We start from the raw sequence: 25,655 nt of genomic DNA, 5'->3' as shown, positions 1-25,655 counted from the left end.
ACTGGTTTTTTTTTGGTTTTTTTTCGGTTGGTTTTTTTTCATAACATACCTTCATTAATCATTCATATTTGATGGTCCTTTTCAAAGTAGTCCCCAATTGATGGAATTACTCCAATGTTTTTGCCATTGTTCAAAAACCTGGTGAAAGCCATTTTTTGACATTTGTTTAAGAATCGCCTCCAATGTCTTTACAACTTCTGACATCTGGAAACATTTTCCTTACAGCTTCTCTAACTTTGAAAATAAAAAATAAAAAAATTGCAGGGTGCAAGGGCAGGGCTATACGGTGGATGAGAGATGACCATAACGTTTCCAGCAGAAGCCACAACTTTGCTTTTTTTTCACTGCTGGTGATGAAGTTGATTTCCAAAAGAGCTTTGTTGCTTACTCTCTGGGTTGAAATGAAGAAACCATTACAACCGCTGTTATCACCTTGTGCAGAACCTCACCATCTTCAGTAACCACTATCCGTAACAGCTCCTCGGGTGTGAGTAGTCTTGGAACCAGCATGCACAAACACGTGTCGTATCCAAATGGTCATGGAGAATACTGTGCATGCTTCCTGCTTGTATTCTCAGTAGCCCTGCCAGTTGCTTCTTGTTATATGGCAATCTTCTCTCACAATTATAAAGCAGTATTTATTGTTACTGTGGAGGTGTCAGCAGTGGTTGGAATTCCAGGACAGCCAATTTTTGTGATTGAATCACATCCATCTTTAAATATTCTAAATCACCTGCAAGCTGTGCTATATGGAAGCACAGATTCACCTTAAGCCTCTTAACGTTTCATATGCTTCAGCTGTTTTCTTGAGACGGAAACAAAATTTGAGAGCAGCATCCTGATCCTTGCGGGTCACATCCATTGTTAGGCAGGCGAAACTGAACAGGCATAAACTTGGCCGACTACCAAAATCGCACCATGCACACAAGCAATTGCGTGCCAAGTTAACTCACGGCAACTTGATTTGGTCTTAAATTCCACAGCTCAGCTAAAAATATCAAGCAGTGCAGTTCATGAAAAATTATGATCACTCTTTATCGAGATTGAAGATTGTCCTTGTATTAAGCTTATCTGTGAGTAAAAAGGAGATTTGGGTAAGGTAAAACATTTCATAATTTAACTGACCTTGGAACTTATACAAGGGTAACGGAATAGCCTGATGAATCCTCGCTTGTCTCCTGCAGCAAGGAGCTGCCTGGAATTGGATGTCTGACAACTGACATAAGCTACATTTTTCATACTGGTATTCTTCCATATTCCTAGAAATGGTAATTAAAAAAATCACTAATTCATTAATCTATTTTGCATATTTGTAAATTTGACAATTTACAAATATGCAAAAATAAGCTTTTACAAAAAAATAAAACTTTGTTACAATTCTTGTGTTATAAAAAAAATATAAATACTAAAATATGTTATTTTGTAATAGATATTTTATTTAAAAAATAAAGCGAGTATCAGAGATTGCTTAGTTATTCCTTTTGCAAAATTGATAAATGTTAATTACAGCACTGGTTGCAGTTACACCTAGAAATGCCATCTTAAAAAAGAATAGGCATTCAAATGAATTTCAATTTAATAACTTAAAAAAATTATGGAAGTTAATTTATATTTCATTACGTAATCACATGTAAATAAACCTAACTTTTTATAAAAATCATCACATGATGAAAGTGGAAATGATAGCTCTTACTGAACTGAAGTGACAAGCGTGTAATAACAAATTGAGAGATCACAATGGATGTGACATGCAGGAAAAGCTGTTTTCCTGGATATAGCATTGTTTTCAATTTGTGATAAGAACAAGTTTTTATTGCTCTGGTTGGGTAGGTGTACTTATTTTTCTAATCAGGTGTAGTTAAAATATTGGATTAAATTACAGTCAAACTTATTTATAATGAGCACAGAAATAATGAGATCACGGCTGCAATGAGCAAAAGGCCATAATTTTAATGTATGTGTATTCCCATCGCTCACTGTTATGACGAGTATACTACATGGATATACCGTACAAATTTTGGTAACTATGCAAACATTCTTAATTGCTTGGATAGTAGAAAAAATCCAATTCTTGGAATAGACAAAAATGAAAGGAGCGACTTTGATTTTATGACCACCCGTATCAGATTAGCGGCCAGTTTATGACCTTGTCCTTTCGAGGATGGGGACACTATACAATAATGCATTGGCGTTCCACTTGTCACATTACCCTATTTACAGATTGTCTTCTATTCACTGAACCATAAATTTATTTCTGGACTTCTAAGAATTTTGGAAATGGGACGTTAAGAATTTTGTATGCAGATCATTTTACTGTCGTTTTAAAGTAAAATCAGTTAGAAAGGAACCCTTCCTTTGGAAATATGTTTACTAACAAAACAACTACTAACTCTTTCATTTGTGAAAGAGTCGAAATTATTCATGAGTTAGAACGTGGTGCAAAAAATGTTCGAACTGTATAAAAAATTTTTTGGCCTCTTCAAAAGTCTCGACATTGTGTAAGAATAAACATGTTTACATATCGGCATTGGAAAAGAACATAACCAAGAAAAAAAAAACAAAAATTTAGATAGTGTGAGGTTACAAACATCGATGAAGCATTGCTTCAATGGTTCACTACACAAAGAAGTGCTGGATTTTCAATAGACGGTCCGATTGTGAAGGTCAAGTGGAAAAATTTGCTAAACAATTTAGATGCAACAATTTCGTACGTAACAACTGTTGGCTGGATCAATTTAAAAACCGAATACAAGCATATTAATACAAAAAATATGTTGGTATATACTAATATTATTTTTTTCTCTAATATTTCTTTTGTTTTTTGAATCTATTTTTTATCAAGTTATTGAGAATTAAAAAAAAATAAGAGTTAGATTTATTAACTCATCACTGATATAGTGAATAATGGTTATAACAAGGAAATTCTGTCGGTCCCTTGATACTCATTATAACCAAGTTCGACTGTATATATACTTCTGCCATTAGCACAAATTTTTGACAGGATTTGCCTGGCATGACGTTTCTTTTTACATTTTTTTATTTTAAAAAAAATTTTTTTTTTTATGAAGACCCCAAACACGAGAGTTATTAGAAACTATAGTACTTAGTACCATGCTTGGGTTGGAGGTTGAGAAGACGAAAGAAAATATTTGTTGACAGACTTTGAAGACTTGAACTTCTGTAGACTGTAATGTTCAGGAAATACGTATGTAGGAAGGTTGTTCCAGAAAACGGCAGCTGAATGAATAAACAAGGAAGATGAAAAGTTGGTTCTGCGAGTTTGAAGTTAGACAGTAAATGGATGTTGGCTGGTGGTGGCATGTGTTCGGACTGTTTTGAAAGAGAGAGCGGGAATTATAGAAGTCAATTCAGAACAGTGCCCATGGAAGTATCTGTAGAAAAGGCTTGCAGCAGAAACAGAGTATGTCTATGAGACAGTGAGTGGAGAGACTGTTAGAGAGGAGTCATTAATTAACTGCCCTCTTCTGAATGGAATCTAGAAGCCTGGGATAGGTTTTGGGGGGCACTGCCCCAGATATGGGAACGATATTCCATGGTAGGGCAGATTTGCGATTTGTACAGAGTGAACAGCTGTTTGGAAGAAAAGTAAAGCAAAAGAGAAAACCAAGTTTTTTAAATGCAGAGGAAGAAATATTTGTAATGTGCTTTTGCCAAGAGAGAGATTAGAAATCAGGGTAATCCCCAAAAGAGATATCATTTTGCCAAGACATCAGAGTGTCACCAAAGATAAGATATCCATTGTGCGAGATATAAGACAGGACTCAGTTTTAGAAGGATTGAAATCAACTAAGTTGTCTTTGCCCCACTGAAGAATTACCTGGAGATCAGCATTTAAGGAATTGGTAGTGGATATTTGAGAAGTTGAAGCTGATTGAGCAGGGAAAGGTTTCTCAAACTGGAAGAAAGTGGAATGTAATGTGCTATTGTCAGCAAAACTATGGAAATGATTTCTGGTCAATGGAAGGTGGTCATTAATATACAACAGGAAAAGAGTGGGGGAAAGAACAACCTTGGGGAACAACAGCATTGGTGGAGAAGTTAGAAGACAGAGAGCCATCTACCATCACCCTCGGTGAGTGGTCAGAGAGAAAACTGGATAACCAATTACAAAAAAACAGTTGTCAAACCATAAGATGGAAGCTTGTTTAGAAGACCTTTATGCCAAACACAATTGTAAGCCTTTGAGATGTCAAGAGCAACTGCTTGTGTTTCACCAAACTTTTCCACTGAATTTGTCCATAAATGGTAACATAAGCCAGAATATCCCCAGTGGATCGACACTGACGGAATCCATACTGGTGATCGTTGATCAGATGAAAGGATTCTAGGTAGTTTAAGAGTTGTGGTTAATTGATTTCTCCATTACTTTAGAAACAGTAGAGGTAATTGCAATGGTAGGGATTGGTGACCCTATTTGGGAACTGGCTGGATATGAGTAAATTTCCAACCAGAAGGAAAAACACCTTTGGAATAAGAAAGTGAAAAAAAAAAAGGTGGCAAAGAACAGAACAAAAAAGAACAGGAGCACAGGTTTTGAGAACAAGTAGAGAAATACCATTAGGACCTGGAGCTTTCTTAGCATCAAGATTCGTCAAAATCCTTCTGACATCCTTTTGATGGAAGACCACAGAAGGCATTGAATGGAGTGTGTTGGGAATTGGGAATTGTGGGAGGTGTTTTACCAAGATCATTAATATATGAGTTGGAAGGAAAATGGAATGTTAGCATGTCAGCTTTATCCTTGGCTGAAGTGACAATAGAACCATCTGGTTTTTACAGAGGTGGTGACTAGAGAATGGAAGCCAGCTGGAGTTGTGAGCATTAAAATCACCAAGGAAAATTACCTCACTGTTAGGAAAGTTGGATTGGAGAAAGTCAAGTTGCAAAGAGATCAAGTCGAAGTGCTCCAAATGATTAGTGGAGTTCGGAGAATGGTAGAGAAAACAGATAAATTTGACAGCATAAGGTAGAGAGATTTTAAGTGTGAGAAAGTCAAAAAGAGGAGATTCCAAAGTACCAAGTCTCTGACAGGGAATATCGGAATGGACATATGCACAAGTACCACTTTTGAGATGAAATGAATCATACAGTGAATAATTTGGCCATCTGGATTTCAGTCAGAAAAAGTACATGGGGTTTGGCAGACTGCAAGTGGAAATGGACATTGTTGAGATTAGAACTGAGACCAAGTATATTTGTGAAATGGACTAGGAAGTGTTTGGGAGGTTTAAATCTTTTCACAGATAAGCTTACTCTATTAGTTTTACAATTCATGGTGTATTCAGTAATAAGAAAAGTGTTGGAGAACAGGCTGTATGAAGTAATAAAATTTTTGTATACGGCGTACACATGGTAAGAATATACTTATATCCTTGACATAACGTGGCCTCAACAACGACCCCCCCCCCTGGCATACACACTACTCGGACTCCCTCCAGTCACTATCTGGCAGAGTAGAGGTAGCAAGATTATACACTAGCTGATCCAAAAGCCTCCCAGATTGTTACCAATAGGTTTGGTCTGGTATACTAACTAGCGGCTGGCCTGCAAACACCATTTTAGAGCTGTACCCTCGAAACATAAGGAGGTTTGGATCTCACCATGATGTCTATCATAACCTCAAACGACATCAGTCATCTGCATGATGGAAGAGATGGGGAAGGTTTGACTGGAACTTGGGTCTGGTGACTAAACATGGGTTCCACCACTTCAAGCCTCCAATAAGCAAAGTGGTGGTATTGCACTGGTTGATAAGAGTCATCTACCACCTAGTATTGTCTGGTAATACAGGCGTGGCATTCCTCCGTGTGGTGTGGGCAGCACACCTCGACCCCTGCTTACATTGGTTCACACCTTGGTGGTCACCCAATGTGCTTGCACATGGAGGCAACCTCTGGATCTTTGAACATGTAACTGCGGTTCTAACTTTTAGCCCACATGAAGCACAATTTAAAATGGATTTAGAGTTAAAAATCAAGGACATGTGGAGTGCAAGACTGAAATCGAGAATTTGCAGAGGCAAAAGGCTGCCTTTGCAATTCTACACAAGTGGACAGTGATAGATGAGTTGAAAATGAAAGACCAAACTATGTTCGATGCGTGGAGTATACTTACTGGACAAGTATATAAATTTAAAAATATTTGCATTTGGACTTCTCTCAGTTTTTGGTTCAATGTATTTCTGCAGGCAAATAATTTCGAACATGAAGTATATTAAAAATAAATCAAGAAACCATCTAAACAATGTAAGTCTCTCAGCATGTTTAAAGATGAATATTACAGCATACTCGCCTGATGCTGAGAGATTCGCTCAAGAAGTTCAGCAGCAAAGTCACATTTATTTGTACCTAATTGGATGTTTGTTACATTTTTTCAGTATTAATAAATAATATTTCAAAAAATATACATTTTTTAATAAAACACCTTCCCACTCTATTTCATCCCTTAAAAACCTCCCCCTCTCCCAGCCTGAGCTGAGGTGCAGCTCAAGCTGGGAGGAGAGGGATTCTTTACAGATTCTTTTTTTTTTTTTTTAATTAGATCAAAAATGGATCTTCACTCAAAAAAGGTTTCCAACCCCTGGATTGTTGAAATGCCAATGTATTGCCAGTGCATTAAGGTACTCTAGGAGTGAAGTGGGTAACTACCGACTGGTCAGTCTGGCTTAAGTCACAGGGAATGTCAGGGAGGCAATGACAAAGTGCATTACAAGGTCATTTAGACAGAAATAGAATTCTGAAGGAAACACAGAATGGTTTTAAAGGGGAAAATCATGTTTATCCAACTTAGTTAGCTATTTTGACATTGTTTTTACCTAGATTTAGCAAAGCATTTGACTCAGTCATGTATGACAGGTAAGTAGGAAAATGTTGGAATCACAGAAAAAATCCTTAGATGGATTTAGGATGACTGCAAAGCAGAAGGTTGTGATTAATAGTTATTCTTCTGAATGTAAGAGGTGGAATCCCCAAGGATTGGTACTAGGACCACTCTTGTTTCTAATTTTCTTAGATGACATCAACAAAGGGATGAGGACATGAGGTAAAAATTTGCAGACGATATGAAACTTGGTAGGGTAGTTAATAAGTACCAAGCACAGCTTCTTCAGAATGGCTTAGACTTCAGAGATGGTCAGAAAAATGACAGGTTTTACACTTGGTGGAGTTGAACTAAAAACAGTTGAGGAAGAAAGATATTTGGGAGTTTCTGATACAGTTGAACATGAAGTTCTCCAAGCCATGGTGTCTTATCGATATTTATCAAACATTTGTTTATAGAATTAGGAGGTCATGGTACTACTGTTAGGGCAATTATGAGACCATACTTGTAATTGCAAGGCTGCACCTAAAACAAAAAAAAAAGACACTGATCTTCCTGAAAGGGTTTAACGACAGGAGACGCACTTGGTGAGTTCGACAAAAGGGCACCCAAATGAAGAAAGACTGACTATGAATATGTGGCTGCGGAGTGGAAAACCAAACACCTCAGAAGCAATTTGATTGAGGTGTAAGCAAAATGAACGAGGGTGAAATTTTCACTTTTATAAATGATTCCAGAACTAGGGCTCACAAATTCAAATTACTGGGGGAGAGAGGGGTTTAGACCAGATTGCAAGAAGTTGCCTCCATAGGTGGTTGAGGCTGACAGTTTGGGGAAATGCAAAGCTCAGCTGGATAGATACCTATGTGAGGATGAAGTCAAACAGGTAGTTGAATTTTTTTTTTTTTTTTAGCTTCTTTGCTGCATACTGCTAATACTAATATGTACAATTATAACTAATACAGGCAATTTGAAACTCACAACCTATTTTTATGAAAGTATTGATTGGGTACTATGGGACATAAAAAAATTTAATCATGCAATTTTATTGCTTGATGGTTAAATAATGTTATACATTAACTTTACACATTTTCAAGTCAGCATCGACACCAGATGAAAAATGTAGTAATCAATCTGATTGCTATATTTTTCCCTGTAAATGAAATAAATTCCACAGGAACACTCAATCATTTCTCTCATAATGTTCTCCAATTCATCCAGCATTCTAGTATCTAGCATTCTTCCTCCACCTAGTGTTTTACCCTCCTTGCCACTAAACTTTTATCAGTTATAGATGTAATACTGCCAGAAGTAAAAAAAAAAAACAAATACAACAGACATGAATTTAGGTTTGAAAATGCAAATATTTTCATATAGCAAAGGAAACAAAAGGCAGCAAGAAAGAAGTCTTAAGAATTAGAGTGGAAATTCTTAATAGAGAGGATGGACTAAGAATGGCAGAACGCAAACAACAAATTCTTTTGTGGGGGGAAGATTGGATCCTCTTTCTGAAGCATAACTGCCTCTGAGTGGCAGTCTAATGATATAAAATCACATTAATTTACCACATAGACATGCTATAAGCATATTTTGATTTCTGGTAAAAATATAAAATATATTTGAATATAGTTGCTCACCACTAACACAATCTCCTAATATACAAGTGGGTCTGTACCACCTGATTGCATCTGTAATGGATGGAGTTGCTGCTCTCTCTGCACTTCCTACATTCCCTATAATTAAAAAACATAAATAAAGAAGTTGAATATACAACGCTTCTAGAAATTCATTTAATATTGTTAAATTATCCAGCAATGTTAGCCTCATAAAACAGCAATTGCAGCTAAGTCAATATTTCAATAATTTTGTTTCTTATTAAAGATTTTGGAATAGTTTACTATTTAGGTACCATTTATTGTTAAAGCATCACAGTCCTCCATAATGATTTAGTGGATTTTTCACTTGTTTGAGAAGTATGGGTTCAAATCCCTTTAGAGACAGACCTAAGGAATTCTTAAAGGCCTCTTCAATTGGGGCTATAACTAACCAAATTAAGGCAGAGGAAATAGGGTTTCCCTTCAAGTCATCCTGGGTTTTTCTGCAAAAACGTGTAATTCGACCAATGAACAACTTGTATAGAGATAATACATAAGAAAGTCCATCCAGCTAGATTTTTGATAGATTTTTACATAGTAACTTAATTCAGTACTTGCACACTGATGCAACCTGCCATACTTCCAACGTTGATTTTTATTATTTTTTTAAAATTTTGTTCTAGTTTCTAATGCATATTGCTACCTGCTATCAAGAAAATCCACTTGATATAGCATGTAGTGACATTCATTTCCAACTATTCCTTCTGAAGTAAAGCATGAACATCCAAAGTAATATAGATTTCTGTAGGAGGAAAAATTGGGGGAAATGTCCAACTGAAATTGACTTTTAAAACTTTCCGAAGACTAACCGAATATACTCTCCTGGAAATCAGGGTGTTGATCTGAATTTACCTTATTGAGTAAGGCCTGAACATCCAAGATATACTTCCATTTATGTACAAAAATAACTCAAAATTTTACAAAAAATAAAACTGCTAAATTTCTGTCGGTCCACTTTTAATGAAATTTGGGATGGTTTGGCAAATCTTTTTTAAAAGACTCAAATATAAACTTTCATGAAAATCTACACTGGGAGGCGAGTTGTTATGTGCAAACAGAAAGACATAGTGAAAAAATAGAAGCTTCACACATTTTGAATGTGTCTAAAAATAAATACAGCACAAAAAAATTTCAAAGAAAGAATGGAATAAATTATATAATTTCATAATTATAAAAATAACTGTAAATTCAACAAAAATGCTACAAATAAATTTTTTCTAATAAAAACAAAAAAAATGGAATCTAATGTCACACAAGAACTTCTTTTTAAGGGGCTCAATTGGTCTAAGGTTAATGTTAATTAATTTTGGATGTCCTGGATTACAATACTTCCCTAAAAGTGGGGGGAATCCACAGCATAAGATGAAATAAATGGCTTAACATTGTACAGATTTTTATTTTTTTGGCTGACTTTAGATATACAAAAAAAAGTTGCCTTCTTCAAAGAAGGAATTTTTATGCAGAAATATATCAAGAGATATGTAATTATTCAGGCTTTTATTACATTAATTATTATTATTATTAGCTATATGGTGCAAGGAAGCTGAGGCTTATGCTCCACCAGGCAAAAAAAAAAAAAAAAAAATTCCCGAGTTACCCTGAGAGAGGGTGGGGGGGGATCACCAAAAAAAGGAAGAATGGTGATATCCAGCCCAGGACCCTGGATGTGCCAAGCTCATATTCACCAGATGTGAGCCCCTGGGGTTATTAATTTGAAGACTGCCATAATCAAGTGGGTATATAAGTACACGTTCTTTAAGTGACCGTGGCTTGAGCCAGCATGATTACTAAATACAATCAGTCCTCGTATAGCACGATAGTTGTGTTCCTAGAAACCCTCGTGCAATATAAACAACAGGCCCTATGGGAAAAATAGGGTTAGGTGCCGACCACCCAAGATTGAACACACATTTGTAACCAAAACATTACCAAACACAATAAATAATCATAATAAAATATTGCTAATGCTTTTGCTTCTATTGTAAGCAAACTTGTTTTTTGTTTGATTTTCTATCTAAACAGATGACAGCCGTTCCATCTCTTCCAATTTTTTGTGTCTTGATCTAATGGATTTTAATTACACTTTGGGTTGTTCCTGCTATGAAAGTTGTTTTTATTTTCTCTGCATTCTTTCTAATTCTCGGCGTTGCCTCATTTAGGCCTGTAGCACATGCAATATCACACGGTCTTTAATTTCGCTCAAAGCATTTCACAATTTCATATTTTTTCTCTATCGACAGAGGCAGACTGGCCATAAGCCTTACCAGGTAAACCCCGGTGGGCCGGAGGCCGGTGTGATTTTGGCCATAAACCATAGTATGAGGCCACCACAAATTTTCCCGGGTAAGAATTTTTGACCCAGTCTGCCTCTGTTTATCGATATTGCTTTTCTTTCTCTCTGCATCTGCAGTGTCTTCACCAGGATGCTTCCTTTTCACACCTTTTAAGTATTTTACTCATTTTTAGGGAATAAAGCACAATTACAAAATGAGGAGGCACGCTTGTTACACAAACAAAGCTGCGCGCATGTAGCAACTGAATAAACAACGCTGTAAAGGCAGAGATACACTATTAACACCTCAAATTTTACTAAAGCACATTTCTGGGGGTTACTACCATGAAACAATAAAAACAATTTCCAGTTGCATTTCTGCTAGTGGAATCTATTGTAAACTAGTAGTAAACTCGATCTAATTGCATTTGCGATAATACCGATAGCTGGAATTGTGTGGGTTTTTACCGTATTATGGTGAAATGTGTTTCCCCTTCACTGATATAAAAAAAAAACATAAATGCATTTTCAGAATCTTCTCTTCATTCCTATCGTGTTGTGTTCACAGTTGGGGTGATTCCGCATTCAACTGCCATTTCTTGTAAACACAAAGGCGCTTCCGTAGCCAGGTGGGAAGGAGCAGCAGTGCGTAGCACACGCTTCTTGATTAAACCGGGGCTCGAGTCCGTCACCACCAAATACGGAGGATGCGGAAAGGTCAGGGAATGAGCATTGCATATCCCGGAGCAATATGGCCTTAGCTGTTAATGCTCCTAAAAACCAAACAACAACAACATAAGCGAATTCGGTTCGTGTTATATACGATATCGTTCCCCTATTTATAAATCGTGTATGATCGAATTCGTGTAGTGTAAACACGTGTTATACGAGGACTGACTGTACTGCTTTTACTTGTATTCTCTATCTTGTGAATTCCTTTGACCATGTGGTCATCCCAGAGTATAAACAGAAAAGGTTACTATATAGTATATTAAACTACTTACATAAAGTTAGGTCTTGGTAATCACCAATAGTAGTGATAGACTGAATATAGAGGCCATCAACAGACCAGTCAAGATCTTGAACAGGATAAATTCCCTGTTAAAATAAAAAAAAATTAAGCTTTCAATTTAATAAAACATATTTACTAGAAACCAATATAATCCTATCTCTAAGGTTCCCACAATTACTGACTTAAACTGTAAACAAACAAAAAGAATTATGGGATGAAGTGATCCAGCAAGCATGCAATAGCCTGGCAACGTGAAATTTTCTTTCTTTTTTTTTTCATGGTTAGTAATACCATCTATTTTGCAATGCTAAATTTATTAATAATTGCAGTAGTTACTTTTTTTAAAAATTCACATTTTTTCCAATTCATCAATTTGTTACTGGTTTTTGGAAGTTATGAATATAGCTTCCAACAGAATATTTTCCCTGAAATTTTATTATGTAAAACAATATTTTACATAATAATATATAACCTATTATTATGTAAAATATCACAGCAAGATCTTGTAACAAAACTATTTTCAAAACACAATCTTTTTTTCTTTTGAATGCAAAGTAACAATGGATATACAGGTTAGACACTGATTTTTGGAAGTTTATGGTCTGACATCAACTTCAGTTTCAAAACAAAAATGCGAAAATACATTATGATCATTTAGTTAAAATATTCACAATAATAACTTATTTAGATGAATTTCTTTTTTTTTTTATTATTATACCTACCAGTTAGTTACTTAGGAAAGTTATTTTTATTTATTTTTAAACTTGTCTCTGTGTCCAAGTGGAACACTACACTTATGAGCCATTAGGTCCGTCTCAATCACTCATAAAAGGTCTTTGGCAGATATTCTGTCAATGTTATTTACTGTGGAAGAAAAGCTATTGTTCATGCAACTGGCACATTTGAAAGATAATATACATCACAACCCGGATAAGAAGTTTTTTAAGGGACTGGTGGTTTAGAGCTTCTTAGAAGGGAAAATGACCTAAGGGTATGAAATATTAACTACACAAATAAAAATGAAAAAATACACATAAGATCACTTTTAAGTACTATTTCAGAATTTATAAATATTTTACTCTGCCTATGGGAAACATTTTTAAACTAAGGATTTCTAATTGCTTAACATTCTGTTCATTAAACTCATTATTATATAATTACAATAAGACAGAACAACAATTTATTAAGTAATTCAGAACCATGAGAACTTAACGTGGTCTGCATATCCACTTATGGATTTCGATGAAAACAATTTCAATATATCACTTCCATTATATCAAAATGTTTATACTAAAAAGGTTTTAGTGCTGAAAGCCTGAGACTATGGAAAATTCACTAATCGAACAAGTTAGTGCCAAGCATCATTTTAATTCATAGTAAATCCCCAAATTAGGCAAAATGGCATCGTTTCTGTTATATATCATATTGTGAATGCCTTCATGAGGTGCCCTGATATTGAACTACCTCGAATAGGCAACGTTTCGACAAGTGCAAAGTGTGTTAGTTGTCTGATGGCACCAGGGGTTCCCCCCCATCTCTGCGTTGTGTACTTTGTTTGTTTGTGTAGCACAGAACTCTGTAGGCCAGAGATTTAAAAAGTGTGGGGCATGGAAGGATGTGTAGCATTGTGTGCTGTAGTCCTTACCATTTAGCCGTTGGGCCCCTGTTGGGACTTACCGTTACCACACTTGGCCCCAGGGAAGCAGGTTAGGTACCCAGTAGATGTTATTTTGTACTCTGGCAGGCCCTGCCACCTAGTTTCTGAAAATGAAGATTTCAGTGGCAAGGGCCTATGTGGAAAAAAAAAAAAAAAAAAGGGAGTGTTTAATAATATTTAAGGGAAGATTTAATAATATTTATAATATTTAAGGGAAGATTTAATAATATTTATAATATTTAAGGGAGTTAACGCTAGAATATATAATGCTAGAATTATTGATAAATTGAGTGGGGTGTACCTGGCAAGTTAGAAAGAATAAGGGGGAGGCTGAAGATGGGTATGAGACGATAGAGAAGGCGACCACAGAAAGTCAGTGAGGCAAGCCCATGCCTCACCAGGCAGAAGAAGGGGTGGGGGAAGTAAAAGAAAACCAGGCGAGAGTGCTTGGTTTGATTGCCAATGTGGCTTGTGGCAGCGAAGCTGCTGGTGTCTCAAATATCTGGGTTTTGAGTCATGGGATCAGGCCCTGTCTGGGGTTTGTGGTCACTTCCTTGATTCTTCTAATTATGGTGACAATTTGGTGGATTGCATTTCATGGGATGCAGTCCAGTCCATGGTTGTTGTTCTTTTATGTTGTCGCATATTCAAGATCCAGACGTATTGATATACTTGGGACAGAGTCCCATCCAGGGTTTGCTGTTACTTCCATGTTGTCTCATTATGTTGTAGAGCCGGTTTAGTGCACTGTCTTTCCTGGGACATAGTCCTGTCCATGATCATTGGTCATATGCATTGTAGCAATCTAGCTGCCTGATGATTTAGAAGTCTTGTGACAAGCAAGAGCTGTTGTCGATTATTATCTCAGTCGGTGTGGATTTTCATTATGGCTTTGCTTAGTTATACTAACAGAGGTTTTAGGGATGTAGATAGAGGAATCCTCAAAAAAACAATGGAAATTAATCAGTCAGGTGAGTGTGGTCCTTTGACAATGGATTCTCGAATAGGCAACACAACACTTCACCAATGGATTCTCGGTGGATACCACCACCTCTGGATGGTGGTATCTGCCGAGAATAAGTAACATTAGTCTTCTCTATTGGCAAAGCGTAGCTTATTGGAGGTAGTGCAATATCAGGACAACTCATTGTGAAGGCATCCACAATATGAGATATCACAGAAATGATGCCATTTCACCTATTTCAGTGATTTACTACGAACTAAAATGATGCTTGGCACTAAATTGTTCGATTACCAAAATGAAATATTGTTTTATATTTTTTTAATATAAAAATAAAGAATTTCTATATTAAGTAGGAAAATGTCATTATAATAATACACTGTATTCTTTATCACAAACTTTTTATGTGGGAAAACCTTTTACCTAGGAAACTTCTTACGTGGGAAAATAATACATTACAACATATGAGTTGAAATTGGGACTTAAGAAACCAAATCTTGTACAAGAGAAAACTTATGTGGGAATTTCTTATCCAGGTTCTACTGTATTAAAAAAGGACAGTTGCACCATCTACTTAACCTGCCTACCACCGTACCAAAAGCAACACTGTGAACATTACAAAAATGCATCAAGTAAAACAATAATGTTTAACAACAATAATTTATATTAAAAACTTAACTTGAAAATTTTTTATAAAGTTGGAAAATACTGTATTTATCTTTTACATTACATCAACCATGACTGCCAGAGGCACTGAAGTCTGTCAATGTTTTGCCCAGTATTCATTACTTGAACAAATATATTTTAGAAATTTTAAAAAGATGATTCCATCTATTAGAAACTATGGTGACAGTTACTTGGAAATACAGATAAAAGATGACAGCATGAAATGAAAAATTTTCAAGCCAATTTGTACATTAATTGTTGCATTGTTTGAAGCTGGCTTCAAACAATGCAACAAATGAAAAATGTAAATATACAGACATAGTCCTGAAAGGGTTAAGGAAGTTATTAAGTGAATGAATGAAAACGGTTACATTTCAATGCAGGTGTTGAAATAGTTTGATAAAAGGTGCTTCCTCTCTGTATATTTTTTTGTCTTACTGTCTGGGAGATCCTATGTTTCCACCACTGATGGTGACAGGCTGCTTTAACTCCAACAGCAATTTTCTCCTCCTTGGAAATAAAAGTTTTGAATTGCATTCTCTTTCAAAACAGCCTGGTCACATGGACACTGAAAATTTAATGCTACACTAGAATCTGTACTTGTAGTTTTGCTGATGTTATTGGTCTTTGCTATTGTGAGATTCAAATCAAATGTGTAAGGACCATTGTAATAACTACTGTGAGGCTCATCACAATCTCCCAATATCTGGGACGAATGCAGTTGGCTTATTTCCCCTTGCTATTCTCAGGTTGGCCCATCACTTCCCTCAGGAAAAAGTAGACTGCACGAGGAAGACAGGTTTTTTTTTAGTTAACTAACTCCTTGAGAAAATCCAGGACCTTAATGAAGGATATAAAAAGAGTTTGTCACAAATAAGGCCTACAGGTAAAAGTTCATAACAGATGTCGAGAACAATTGCTTGAGAGAATGAAAAGAAAATAACAGATGTTGAGAACATCGCTTGAGTTTCTCCAAACTTTTCTCTTGAAACTGTATGATAATCCTCTTTGGACATTTGTCCAAAGATGATTATCATATCTTTGGACAAATGTCCAAAGATGAGTCGCATAAGCCAAGATATGAGGTCTGTTCAAAAAAGCATCCAAATTATGCTCGTTCAAGGTTGAGATGGCAGAGTGCCCTGCAATAAAGTGTGTGTGTCTAAACATGTCTCATATAAACAAATGTGTCTAAACATGTCTCATCCTTACCTCCATATGTAAGCAGTTCACTTGCTTACAGCAGTCTACTATTGTCAGCTGATAAACAAGGACTTGTTTTCACACCTTGTATTTTTAAGCCGACCGGGCTAGCCGGGTGGGTAAAGTGCCTGCCTGGCAACCCAAAGGTCGCGGGTTCGAATCCCACATCGGGCTTGGATCAAAGTACTGCAAAAACCTTGGGAGGTGCATTATGGCCACAGAAGCTGATGGGCCACCAACTACCCAAAAAAAAAAAAAAACACCTTGTATTTCAAAATGTTGGAGTGCACTAAACAATGTGTGGGTGTTAAATTTTGCTTTAAAATCTACAAACATTGGACAAACTGGAAAAATTATTTTTTTATTCCTTATGGAAAAATAGCATAAGGGACTCTGTAATAATCCATACACAAATTTTTGACACTGCCTCTTTTCAAAGACAACAGGGAGCATGTCAAAAGTGATCCATGATCTGGATTCAACAAAATGATGATCAAATTTTAAGTGTGAACTGGTATGAAATGCTGAAGATTAAGAATTTGTAAAATCACTGAAGAAGCTTGTATCTCCATCAGCTAATACCATTCCATTTTAATGAAAACTCTGAAAACATGAGATGCATTTTCACAAAGTTGTAATGAAGCAAAGGAACATGGACATTGCCAGTAAGTCCCTTCCAAGTTGTTTGAATGCACCTAATGGTGAGACATTTTTGAAATGTATCATAACTGGAGATGAAATGTATGTTTATGGGTATGATCCTGAAATCAAACTGTAATCATTTCCCGCCACCCCCAAGCCCAAAAAAATGCATGGCAAGTGGTCAGCAAAGTGAAGGCCATGTTTCTAGCAATTTTTTGAATGTGAGGATATTGTGCACCAAGAATATGCTTCAGAGGGACAAACAATTGAGAGTTCCAAATTGAAGTTCTGAGATGCCTTCATGATGCAGTCTGAAGAAAAAGAACTGAAAAAGTATAACTCCAAAGGCTGGTTGCTTCATGATAATGCACTATTGCATTTTTTTGCTGCTTGTGCAGAGATGGTTGGGCAAACAGAATTTTTCAAGTCCACCAACCCTTGTATTCACCAAATATGGCTCTCTCTTTTTTTTTTTTGTTTCCTAGACTGAAAAACCTCGAAAGACATTAATTTGATAACATACATACAAACAATAAAGAGTAATATGATGGCTTTCCTTTTGACAATCTCAAAACTGGCTTCCCAGAAGTCCTTCAAAAAGTGTGAAAATCATTGGGCTAAGTGCATTACCTCAGAATGATGCTATTTTGAAGGGTATTAAGTAGCCTACTCCATAAGTATGCTTATTGTCACTATAGTACAGCAGTCCAGATACCATTTGAACAGATCTTCTATCACCTGTGGATTGACAACAACATATTCCATATTGGAGATCATTAATTGGAAATTAATGGAGAAAGTTTCAAGATACTATGAGAACTGGTGGTTGATGGATTATTACAATAATTGGGAAAGAGTAATAAAATAATAATAGGAAGGGAGGGATTTGTCACACACTTTTTTAGGAACTGGTTAGATATGAGCAAATTTCTAAGATAGAAAAATACCAGTGGAATATGACAGTGTAAAAAAGCAAAAGCAACACAAAGCAGGAGTTAAATCTGGTTGTTATTTGGTTTTTAGGAGCATTAGCAACTAAGACCATATTGCTCCAGGATATGTGGTGGTCATTCCCTGACCTTTCCGCATCCTCCGTATTTGGTGGTGACGGGCTCGAACCCCGGTCTAATCATGAAGCGTGGGCTACGCACTGCTGCTCCTTCCCACCTGGCTATGGAGGTGCCTCTTAAATCTGGAGCAAGTGGGTAAATGTTGTAAGGGCCTCCAAACTGCTTGGCATCAAGATTATTCAGGATTCTTCTGATGTTTCGTTGTTGAAAAACTGAGAAGCATTGAATGAAATGTGTTCAGTATGACAAGAGGAGATTTACCAATATTGTTGATGCAAGAGTTTGAAGAAAAGGAAGATACTAAATAAATCAGCTTTACTTTAAATGAAGATGTAAGAGAACCATCGGGATGTAACAAAGGTGAATTTTGGACAAATTTTTGTTCTATTTCGAAAATCTGAGATGCCTGCATGGCATCATTTTAATGGCATTGAAGCCTGTAACTCATATCAATATATGTAGAGGTGCATGTTTGCAGACTGATTTGCATGTTGTTGAAGAGTACTTTATAATTTCTAAAGTCTTTATAATTTCTAAATTATATTTTTATAATTCCTCTTGATTGAAGACTACAATAAAATCAGTTTATACAAAGTACTCATTTGTAAGAAGCACAATCATTCCTCTGTGAAAGGATAGGCTTTTCTATGTACATATATTCGTTCATTACAAAATTTGGTTAATATGTATTATGAAGTTTGTTTTCACCTTGTGAGAAATATTGTTATTTTGTATGTTTAATACAAATCTTGCCACAGCTGTCCAATTATTTCCCCTATTATTGCCTCCGGCTACCCGGTTCCCTGCTTCCCGAAGGACGGCACTGACTTCTTAGAATTTACTTTTGTGTAAACAAAACCAGTTTATGGCTGCTGCAATGTAAGTGCACTCTGAAAAACATCATTATGAAGGATGAACTGTTAATTAATTTAACACCAAAAGATTAAAAACAGTTTTTTTAAGTTGTTTACATGAACACCCTCGCTCTCCACAGGACTAAGGCCAGTTGCAATTGTTACGCCAGTTGAGTCTTTTGCTACAGTATACAGTAATTTTTTTTGTGCCATTTTATCTGAGCTAATATCTTTAAACTAATTTAAAGTTTGTTTATATTAAATCTCATCTAGCAGTGTTATGGCGACAAAATATAACGGACGGAATTAAGCCTAGGAATTGAACTTAAAATTATACAAGAGGCTGATGGGATGGATCGAAGTAAAACAGACATTGCAAAGGAATACATCCCTTTACCTACTTTATCTACAATACTGAAAAACCGAAAAAAACGAAGTGTGTGAAACTGGGGCAGCGATAAAAAACAGGAAACGAATTTCTGGTGCAAAACACGAAGAGCTTAAAACAAAACTTTTCGAGCGGTACCAACAAATGTGTGTGACTTGCTGATTTCAGATCCGATTTTGCAAAAAAGGCAAATTATCTAGCTCAGCAACACAGAATTAGTGACTTCAAATGCAGCAGTGCTGGCTCCAAAGATTTAAAGACAAGAATAACTTAGTTTTGCGAAATGTCTGCGGCAAGTCTGGATTAATCAAAAAGAAAAGGCTACAGACTGGTTGTGTTCTGCACAGTCCATTCTTAAAAAATATGAAGCAAAGAATATTTTTAATCTTGAAGAGATAGGTTTATTTTATAATTTTCTGACAAACAAAACATTTGCTGTTCGAGGAGAGTCTTGTCATGGTGGAAAATTAAGTAAACAAAGACTCGCCATTCTGTTATGCTGCAATTCAGATGGCAATACAAAACTACACCCACTTGTGATTGATAAGTTTTCAAGCCAAGATGTTTTAAAGAAGTTAACCAACTTCCCTGTGATTATGAGGCCAACAGACGTGCTTGACTTATGGTCAAAATTTTTCAGTCTTGGTTATCAAAAGTGAACAGAAAACTGGCTCTAGAAGAAAGGAACATTTTGATGATTATAGATCGTTGTACAGCACATTCTGCTGAGACACAGTTAACAAATATCGGCTTGTTTTTACCTCCCAATACCACCAGTTTTATACAGCCACTGGATCAAGGCATTATAACCTCAAGAGAGCATAGAGCCCACCTGATAAGGTACAATTTGCAGCCAAACTGGAATGTCTTAGATGCTATCTGTAATCTTGTTATTGCTGCTTGGACAGTACTGCATCAAGTGTAATAATCAACTGCTGCAGAAAGAGTGGCTTTGGAGAGAATATCATCGAAAACCATGGTCCAGCAGACGAATGTGATAGCAACATTGAGGAATGGAAAAATTTGAACTGTTGACAAACTTGAAGAGTTTGTGAAGGTGGATGATGAAACTGCTACCACAGCAATGCCAACACCAGAAGAGCTGCTGAGCACCAAGCAAAATGATGATGCTTTTGTTACCAGCGACAGCAAAAGTGGAGATGCACACACACACACGCTGCCATCTAAAAGATATGCCCAAAATGCATTGAGCATAATATAGAATGTTATTATGTTCAATGCATTATATACAGCAACGTTACTGCAGGTAACATTTATCAATGTTACCTGCAGTAACGTTGATAAACAAACAACTATTGCATTTGATAACGTGTGTGCTGTAGTTAAAAATGCATATAGGACAAAAACTGTGCAAACAACATTGGATTCTTTCTTTAAATTAGATTAATTTACTAAAAAGTTAATGATTTGTATGTCTCCTTTTATATTAAGTTTAATTCTTTTTACTGTGATACTAAAATATTGTATATATATCAATATTATTAACCACCTGTATATATACTGTACAGTACTTTCATTTCCGCTGATTTGCTTTTCTCTTAATTTATCTTACAAAATAAAATCTTTAAAAAAGGTGTTATTCCTATTTCTGTATTGTTAGACAAGGCTTTTGTTTTTATTATTTTATTTTTTTAATTTAAATTAATTTATTTTTGATATTATTATTCTTAGATATATAGTATGTGTGACTGGAGGGAGTCCGAGTAGTGTGTATGCGGGGAGCATTGTCGAGGCCACGTTATGTCAAGGATCTGGGTATATTCTTACCACATGTACGCCATATCCAAAAATTTCATTGCTTCATACAGCATGTCCCACCCACTTTTTCTTACTATTGATACACCATGAATTGTCAAAATAATAGAGCAAGCTTATCTGCGAAAAGATCTAAACCTCCCAAGGACTTCTAATTCATTTCACAAATATACGTGGTCTCAATTCGAATCTCAACGATGTCCATTTCCACTTGCAGTCTTCCAAACCCCATGTACTTTTTCTGACTGAATCTCAGTTATCAGTTGATTCAACTACTGCTCATCTCAGATGTCCAAATTATTTGCTGTATGATTCCTTTCGCCTCAAAGGTGGTACTTGTGCATATGTCCGTTCTGATATTCCCTGTCAGAGACTTGGCAATTTGGAATCTCCTCTCTTTGATCTTCTCTGTCTTAAAATCTCTCTACCTCATTGTGTAAAATTCATCTGTTGTCTCTACTGTTCTCCCAACTCCACTAATCACTTGGAGCTCTTTGACTTCCTCTCTTTGCAACTTGACTTTCTCCAGTCCAACTTTCCTAACAATGAGGTAATTTTCCTTGGTGATTTTAACGTTCACAACTCCAGCTGGCTTCCGTTTTCTAGTCACACCGACCCAGCAGGTCGAGATGCTAAGGCTTTTCCAATTACTAATGACCTAGCACAGATTGTTCATTTACCTACAAGAATACCGGACAATCCTAACCATACAGCCAATACGCTTGATCTTTTTCTCACAAACAACCCTTCTAAGTACAAGGTTGAAGTGAGAGGTCCTTTAGGCACTTCAGATCACAACTTGGTGATTGTCTCTTCTCCAATGGAACCTTTATCTCATGGCTATTCCCAACCTCGTATTGTTTGGCATTACAAGAATGCAAAATGGGATGACCTGCGAGACTTCTTTTCTTCTTTTCCTTGGTCTGATTACTGTTTCAAAACTTCTGATGTCAACGTTTGCTCAGATCGTGTCAGTGAAATTATTCTTGCAGGAATGGAATCCTTTATCCCACACTCCACTTTAAAATCTCGTCCTTTATCTAAACCTTGGTTTTCCAATAAATGTGCTAAGGCTGTCCAAGAGAAGAACGTTGCATATCGTAATTGGCTTGTTTCTAATTCTTCAGTTTCATTTTCTGCCTACACCAAAGCTCGCAACAATTGTAAAGCAGTTATTAATCAGTCCAAAAACTAGAGTTTGAACAGGCTAAGAGTAGAAAACTTGCTTCTTGCCCTAATGGTAGCCGAGCATTCTGGTCTCTTGCCAAAGCTATTGGCCGCAACTTTTGCCCATCTCTGCTCCCACCTCTGTCCAAACCAGATGGTTCTGTTGTCACTTCAGCCAAGGATAAAGCTGACCTGCTAGCATCCCATTTTTCTTCGAGCTCACGTATTAATGATCTTGGTAAAACACCTCCCACCATTCCTAACACGCTCCATTCAATGCCTCCTGTGGTCTTCCATCAAAAGGATATCAGAAGGATTTTGATGAATCTCGATGCTAAGAAAGCTCCAGGTCCTGATGGTATTTCTCCACTTGTTCTCAAAACCTGTGCTCCCGAACTTACTCCTATTCTTTGCCGCCTTTTTTCACTTTCTTATTCCAAAGGTGTTTTTCCTTCTGCTTGGAAATTTGCTCATATCCAGCCAGTTCCTAAAAAGGGTGACAAATCCCTCCCATCCAATTATCGTCCCATTGCAATTACTTCTACTCTTTCTAAAGTAATAGAGAAATCAATTAACCGCCAACTCTTAAACTACCTAGAAACCTTCCGTCTGATCAACGATCGCCAGTATGGATTCCGTCAGTGTCGATCCACTGGTGATATTCTGGCTTATGTTACCCATTTATGGACTAATTCAATGGAAAGGTTCGGTGAAACACAAGTAGTTGCTCTTGACATCTCAAAGGCTTTTGATCGTGTTTGGCATAAAGGTCTTCTAAACAAGCTTCCATCTTATGGTTTGCCAACTGTTTTTAGTAATTGGTTATCCAGTTTTCTCTCTGATCGCTCACTGAGGGTGATGGTAGATGGCTCTCTGTCTTCTAACTTCTCCACTAATGCCGGTGTCCCCCAAGGTTCAGTTCTTTCCCCCACTCTTTTCCTCTTGTATATCAATGACCTTCTTCCATTGACTGGAAATCCTATCCATAGTTTTGCCGATGATAGCACATTGCATTCAACTTTCCATTTTGAGAAACCTTGTCCAGCTCAATCAGCTTCAAGCTCTCGAAAATCTGCTGCCAATTCCTTAAATGCCGATCTTCAGGTAATTCTCCAGTGGGGCAAAGACAACTTAGTTGATTTCAACCCTTCTAAAACTCAATCTTGTCTTATATCTCGCAAAAAGGATTCTTCTGCTCCTATGCTTATCTTTAGTGACACTCCGATTTCTAGGCAAAATGATATATCTCTTTTGGGGATTACCCTGACTTCTAATCTCTCTTGGCACAAGCACATTACAAATATTGCTTCCTCTGCATCTAAAAAACTTGGTTTTCTCTTTCGCTCTCGGCGTTACTTTTCTCCCAAACAGCTGCTCACTCTGTATAAATCGCAAATCCGCCCTGCCATGGAATATTGTTCCCACATCTGGGGTGGTGCCCCCAAAACCTCTCTCAGGCTTCTTGATTCCATTCAGAAGAGGGCAGTTAGGTTAATTAATGATTCATCTCTAACAGAGTCTCTCCACTCGCTTTCTCATAGACGCACTGTTTCTGCTGCATGCCTCTTCTACAGATACTTCCATGGGCACTGTTCTTCTGAATTGGCTTCTATAATTCCCGCTCTCTCTTTCAAAACAGTCCGAACACGTGCTGCCACCAGCCAACATCCATTTACTGTCCAACTTCAAACCCACAGAACCAACTTTTCATCTTCCTCATTTATTCATTCAACTGCCGTTTTCTGGAACAACCTTCCTTCATACGTATTTCCTGAAAATTACAATCTACAGAAGTTCAAGTCCAATATCAACAAATATCTTCTTTCGTCTTCTCAACCTCCAACCCAAGCACGGTACTAAGTACTATAGGTTATAATACCTCTCGTGTTTGGGGTTCTCATAAAAAAAAAAAAAAAAAAAAAAAAAAAAATGTACCAAAAAAAAAAAAAAAAAAAAAAGGTAAAATTTTGGTGGACCTCATTATTACAAAATGTGAAAATTTATGAACTTTGTATTAATGAGATCCGACTGTACTTTGGAAATTCTCTTGCCACTGATGGAAACTGAATTCAGACCTCTCCAAATGAGTGGCAATATATTATCATGTTGACTAAGCTGCCATAGAAGACACAGAAGTATGGACAGGAAGTTGTGGTTAACAGCTTTGGAAAGAGACCAGAATACTTCAGTAACATTTGGACAAGAAACAAATTTCTTATTCTTAGACTTTTCAAAACGTTTGGAATTTTTGATAATTTGTTTACAATTGTTGCAAAGTGCAGCAAAAGCAGATAATAAAGTTAAATATTTGGATACAAGCCAATTGAAATATACCATTCTTATCTTGAACAGCCTTAACATATATTTTTTTTTGAAAAACTATGAATTAGATAAAAGAAAAGAGTTTAGGAATAAAGGATTTCATCTCTACAAGAATAATTTCAGTGAAGTGATCTGGACAAATACTGAGATTAGAAGATTTAAATTAGTAGTCCAGCTGAGGATATGAGGAATAGAAATCATGCAAATCCAATTTCACATTCTTGTAATACTAAATAACATAAAGCTGAGGATGGTCATGGAACAGAAGCTCCACTGAAGAAGAAACCTAGAATGGTACAAGGTCCTGATATGAGGTACCTAGAAGATAACTAACATTAACTATGTACTTAGGGTTGTAGGTGAGATAAAGGGTTAAGATTGTCTGGTATTTTAGTAAGTATAAGAAAAAATTGTGTAAAGTCATTGGAAATTAAAAATGCCTCAGCATCTCTATCACAGCTGGTCCAACAACAAAAAATTGAAGTCAGCTGGAGTATCAGTATTAATAGTGGCAAATGATGCAAGGAAGAAAGCTTATACTGCATCAGCCTAAAAAGCCACCACCCACCTCATCTCTCCATTCCCTCTAATTATCTAATTATTCCTTAAATTTATTCAAAAATACCTACAACACCAGATGGAAGTTTGTTCCAACAATCAATCACTCTCTGGCTGAAAACAAATTACTAAACATCTGTCCCACAACCATCCTTTTTTCAATTTAAATTTATGTCCCCATATGAGTGTTGTCCAAGCAAGAGACAGGATGCCATCCACATTTAATTTACTCAATCCCTTTAAGGCCTTAAGCACCTATATCAAATTTCCTTGCAAGGTGCCTAGTTTCCAGAGGCAGAACCAATTTGCAGAGCTGAAGTCTTTTATAGTAAGAGTACCTTTTTGTGTCCTTGATGAATCTTGGTGCTCTTCTCTGTACCCATTCAAACAGTTTCACATCCTTCCTAAAATAGGCTTCTAACCTAAATAAATTTAAGGCTGAGCTGGACAGGCATTTGGAACGAATGGAGGGTGTAAAGTGGGAGGGTTTTTTCTTTTTTTGGCTGATGCTGCATAAGCTTGCTTTCTTGCATCGCATGCCTCTACTAATGCTACTGCTATACCTACATGCAGTAGTCAAGATGTGGCCTAACCATTGCCTTATACAGCAGG

The 25,655-nt window shown here is 36.5% G+C and overlaps 1 protein-coding gene across 1 annotated transcript in view; it reads right to left on the bottom strand.

The window, feature by feature from the left end:
* Window positions 1-1,116: 1,116 nt before the first annotated feature.
* LOC150079270 (echinoderm microtubule-associated protein-like CG42247) overlaps window positions 1,117-25,655 on the bottom strand; it is a 202,901-nt gene continuing 178,362 nt past the window's right edge. The window contains exons 15-17 of the mRNA XM_090383013.1: window positions 11,772-11,865; window positions 8,478-8,573; window positions 1,117-1,259 (exon numbers count right to left, since the gene is read on the bottom strand). Coding sequence (XP_090239139.1) covers window positions 1,117-1,259; window positions 8,478-8,573; window positions 11,772-11,865 — 333 coding nt within the window. The remainder of the gene's footprint in view (window positions 1,260-8,477; window positions 8,574-11,771; window positions 11,866-25,655) is intronic.

This window comes from Mastigoproctus giganteus, chromosome 10 (assembly GCF_048544385.1).
Source record: "Mastigoproctus giganteus isolate SK-2022 chromosome 10, ASM4854438v1, whole genome shotgun sequence".
In the NCBI taxonomy this organism is placed as follows: Eukaryota; Metazoa; Arthropoda; class Arachnida; order Uropygi; family Thelyphonidae; genus Mastigoproctus; species Mastigoproctus giganteus.
This window is presented reverse-complemented; position numbering and strand designations above follow the sequence as displayed.